This window comes from Dromaius novaehollandiae, chromosome 13 (assembly GCF_036370855.1).
Source record: "Dromaius novaehollandiae isolate bDroNov1 chromosome 13, bDroNov1.hap1, whole genome shotgun sequence".
Taxonomy (NCBI): Eukaryota; Metazoa; Chordata; class Aves; order Casuariiformes; family Dromaiidae; genus Dromaius; species Dromaius novaehollandiae.
Window position 1 is genome coordinate 1062251 of NC_088110.1, and position 4408 is coordinate 1066658.

The 4408-nt window shown below is 57.6% G+C and overlaps 1 protein-coding gene across 1 annotated transcript; it reads right to left on the reverse strand.

Moving 5' to 3' along the window:
* Positions 1 to 810: 810 nt before the first annotated feature.
* Positions 811 to 3615, reverse strand: LOC135329743 (C-signal-like). Its single transcript, XM_064519301.1, has 6 exons — positions 3438 to 3615; positions 2911 to 2962; positions 2333 to 2520; positions 1819 to 1977; positions 1340 to 1459; positions 811 to 1029 (listed from the first exon to the last, which is right to left on the reverse strand). Exons 1-6 carry the CDS (start codon positions 3582 to 3584, stop codon positions 916 to 918), a joined length of 780 nt encoding a protein of 259 aa, XP_064375371.1. The 5' UTR covers positions 3585 to 3615; the 3' UTR covers positions 811 to 915.
* Positions 3616 to 4408: the final 793 nt, after the last annotated feature.

The following is a 4408-nucleotide window of genomic DNA, read 5'->3' on the forward strand; positions in this document are numbered from 1 at the left end:
GAGCTGGCTTGCAGCACTGCTATACACAACAATGAGCAGTCCATCCCAGGAAGAGGGCTACCTTCTGCAAGTTCACACCCCACACACGTCCTGTTGCAGGTGCAGACGGACACAGCAGCACTGCTGCTCATGGACACGGGTTTATTGAGGAAATGGGCACAGCACAGTGCAGCAGCAAAGGGACCTGCTTCTCCTTCAATCCCTCCAGCGCTCATGAGGCAGCCTCTGCTTCATGCATTGCAATCTCTCTTTCTGTAGGCCAACCACATAACAGACTGCAGGAGACCTGCTTGTCCCCCAGGAAGTGCTACCAACCTTGGAATTCATAAACAAAATCATTTCCTCATTAATGAGCCTGCAAATGGTTCTCCAGTTTTCCCTGTACCAGCTACAACCTCAAGTTTGCCCTTGTAGTGCCTGCCTTGATAGAGAAATCTGCAGGGCTTGGACCTCATGCAGGCACATCGCTGAAAAGTGTAAGTGTATGAACACATGAGCAGAGACACTTGGAGAGAGACGAGATGAAACTCCTCTCCTGTAGCACTGCTCTTTTTCCTGGAAGATGCATGAGAGATAAGGGAATATGTAGCATTTGGGGATGAGACCCCCTACACTCAGGGCTAAGACTAGAGCCACCTCCCTGACAGGATGATGGCCAGGCCCCTCTGGCAGAAGAGATCTGAAGTTCAGATTAAATCAGCTCCATTAGCCACAGAAAAAATTCTGAGGAGTTCTATCAAAGGAAAAGCAAAGACCCTTATGCTAACTATGAAAGTTAATAGGAGAAGAAGAAGAAGGCCCAGACAGTGCTACTTGTTGCTTAGAAACACGGGTTTATTGAGGAAATGGGCACAGCACAGTGCAGCAGCAAAGGGACCTGCTGCCAGGATCCCGGCACGACGCTGGGCTGGTGTCTCACCATGGCACTACTTTCCCTTCCCAGTCCAGGAAAGTCCCATTGTCCTTCTCGGACAGGGAGCAGAGCACGTTCAGCATCCCTTGTACGCTCACGTCCAGTGTCAATGGAGGCTGCAGGGACACAGGAGAAACACGGTCATGTGCCCAAGGCCTTCTGAAGGTCTGCCCTGGCTCCTGCTTGGGCCACTGTCTCCCTGAGCCTGGGGCTCAGGGCTCTCTGGGGTGAGTGAAGTGAGGAGACACCAGCACTTCACAGGAAGAGTCCCTGTCTGTCATCTCCTTCCCTCCTGTGCCTCAAGCTCAGAGCATTGTCCAGACAGCTCCACCGGAGCCCGGCAGGTCTCAGGATGTTCAGGACACAGGGCTCTCCGGGTTCCTGAACGATGAGGTTCTTCTGGACCTGCCCCAGAAAAAATCCTACCTTATGTCCTGCTACGTTCCCCATGTCTGTTTGCACCCAGCCAGGGTGGAGAGCAGCACAGAGGATGCCGTGTTGCCGGTACCCCAAGGACTGGCACTTGGTGAGCATGTTCAGAGCAGCCTGCAGGGAGACATCGCAGGGATCACTGTGAGGAGGAAAGAAGTCCCCTCCCAAAGGGAACATGTGCAGACCCCAAGGCAGGGGCAGAGGAGGGCAGGCGAGGAGAGCTCCCCAGGACACACAGTGCTGCTGCAGTCTCCATGCACAGACACCCAGCACAGCTGAAGGCTGGTCCCAGCACAGCCCTCCAAGAATGGGGCCAGGAACTGGGCTAGAGCGTCTCCAGGGAGAAAGGGACTCCCGAGAACTGTTGCAAGTGGAGAGGGGTGGAGGGAGGGAGGGGAGTCACAAGAGGGCTTGGAGGGGGTTTTGGAGAAAAATAAATGTGGGGGCTCACGCCCAGCACAGCCTGGCAATACCTTGCTGCAGCGGTATGAGACACTTTGCCCCAAATCCCATAAATGTACTTCCTTAATGGAGCCCCCATAGCTGGACATGTTGATGATGGCTGCCTTGCTGCAGCTCAGCTCAGAACTTGGGCTTCCCTGGGCAGCCTTCTTCAGCAAGGGCAGGAACGCCTGCAAGGAGAGGAATGAAGGGCCTGTGCAGATGTGGTTCAGGAGAGAGGACCTGCTCCTTCCAGAGCGTGTCACATCAGCACCAAATCAGTGAGCAGATTCCTGCTCTCACAGCCTCAGACCACCAGGTTCCTCCTCCTTGGCACTGGCCGATGGCTCCTTGCACTCCCCATCTGAGCTGGAGAATGCAAGGCCCTTTGCCAGGACAAGAGCCCATCGGGCACCAGAGCAGAGACCAGGCCCTTCCCTTCAGCCCTTCCCACCTGCCTGGGATGTCCCGGCTCGGGGAGCTGGAGCCGAGGGAAAGGGATGGTCCCTGGGGATGAGCTGCAAAGCCACAGATGGGGGTCCTCACCTGGCTCACCAGCAGCGGCCCAATCGTGTTGGTGGCATACACCTGGGACATGTCCGCCAGCGTCTCGGTATCTAAATAGCTCAACTTTGCAATTCCAGCATTGTTGATGAGGAGGTTCAGCCCAGAGTCCTTCAGGTGCTCCCTGACTCTGGCTGCAGCTGCCTGGATGCTGGCAGGGTCGGTGACTTCTACAGAGCCAGCACAGGGGGAGGTAAGCGCCCGCTTCCCCTCCAAGGCTCCTATCACGCCGGATGCCAGGGGACAGGAACCCCGTCTGCCCTCAGGGACGTGCCGGGACAGGAATCAGGGCACCTGGGAGAAAGAGCCCCAGAGGAGAGAGGAGCCCAGGGCCACAGGGCCACTGCCAGGCAGGAAGGCAGGGCCCCAGCATGGCTGCAGACAGGCTGTGGGCAGCAGTGACAGCAGCGAGCCTGTTTCCCCCACAATGTGCTGGGGCTGTTGGCATGGCTCCCTCCTCATGCTGGGCTGCTGGGGTGTGTGGGAGAAGACAGTGCCAGGCAAGGAGGGGAGCTTGGGCAAGGGACCCTCACCCTTGGGGCACAGGCAGGAGCACCTACCAAGCGGGACGATGACCAGGCTGGGGTGCTTGGAGGCCAAATGCTGCAACTCCTGCAAGAGAGGGGACAACATGGGCACAGAGAGGCAGGGACACCTGGGCAGAGGGCAGCTCTCAGCCTGTCCCAGGCACAGCCACTGTCACTCCTGCTCTGCCCCTGCACTCCCCCATGCCCAGCAGCCTACCCCGGATGCCCTGCTCCAGTCAGACAGGGCTCCGTGCCTCCTGCCCACACCATGTGCCACTGCTTTACTCTCTGCCCTCCTGTTGCAGACACAAGCCCTTTCCCTCTAGCCCTTGAGGAGATGGGTGCCAGACTGTGTCAGAGCTCCCTTGCTGTCCTCCAGGAGACCTGGCCCCTCTGAACACCCCAGGCACAGCTCGCCCCATGGCCATGCCAGCTGGGCTGCCCTGTGCCCTGGCAGCTGTGGTGCAGGGTTGCAGCTTCCCATCTGAGCCCTCACAAATCTTCTCACATGCTGCCCTGCGCTTCCGTCCCCCAGCAAAGCCAGCTCCGCTGAGCCTCACCTGTGCTCGCTCTCCCTTGGGGTCCCGGCAGGCTGCAAAGAGCCACTTGGGAGGGTTTGGCAGCTGCAGAAGCTGCTTGACAATTCCCAGGCCAATTCCTCGATTGGCCCCAGTGACCAGAGCAGAGTGGACACAAAGCCCTGCCATGCTGCTCCTCCTGCCTCTGCTCTAGCCTGCATAGTTCACTCAGTTCCCTAATGCTACTTATAGCCTGTTCAACTGCCACCCCACCCACTTAGGGCTTGCACAAAGCCGTGGCTCTAGGTACAGTCTCTCCAGCTCTTCAAACTCTCTAGGACCCAGTTCCTGGCAGGGAGCCGGCCCTCATCACTGCAAAGGGCAAAAATCACTTGGCTTCTGAGCTGCCTGTAGCTCGGCCCTGTGAAGCAGGAGCAATCGGCCACTCCGCCCAGGAGAGGCTGTGCTGAGGGAGGAGGAAGGGAGCAGCCTGTGGAAAGGACTCAGGGTGCCCCATGGCTCAGGTGGGCTTGACAGCTTCGCAGGCTTCCTGCGTCTTACCCATGTAACACCAGAGGCAGGTTGAACTCGTTCCCCTTCTGCTGGTTTCCAGAGCCCCTCAGATGGAGCTGCAGGAGGCTACTCTGCTCTCCCCTGTCTTCCAAGTAAATGTCCCATCCCTGATCGTCCCATAAAAGACCTGCAGAGCAAACCATCAGCATTGCCTTCTTGCAGAAGGAAGTGGACCCTGCACAGTCTGCACATCACCTCTCTGCTCTTAGTGCACTCCATCCCGTTGGATGCCGTCTCCAGCCTTGAGCTTCCCTCTGGGAGTTGTGGCACACAATCCCAGTGTGATGTGCATCTCTGCCATGTTGGTTGCAGAGCAGCTGCTCCATGAGAAATCATATGGCAGAAGCAGTCCTGAGTGGAGCAGTCCTTCCACCAGGGCTGCAGGAGGACTCAGGTGCCATGGGTTGTCTTCCTGCAAGGATAAGTGCCTTAGTCAAAGC

What these genes read in the sequence shown, in the direction of transcription:
- LOC135329743 (XM_064519301.1), bottom strand. Translation starts at nt 3,584, where the DNA reads ATGGCAGGGCTTTGTGTCCACTCTGCTCTGGTCACTGGGGCCAATCGA. An exon ending in GGCCGCTGCTGGTGAGCCAG is followed by an intron (nt 1,978 to 2,332) that starts GTGAGGACCCCC and finishes CTCTCCTTGCAG; the next exon opens with GCGTTCCTGCCCTTGCTGAA. An exon ending in TCTCATACCGCTGCAGCAAG is followed by an intron (nt 1,460 to 1,818) that starts GTATTGCCAGGC and finishes GTCTCCCTGCAG; the next exon opens with GCTGCTCTGAACATGCTCAC.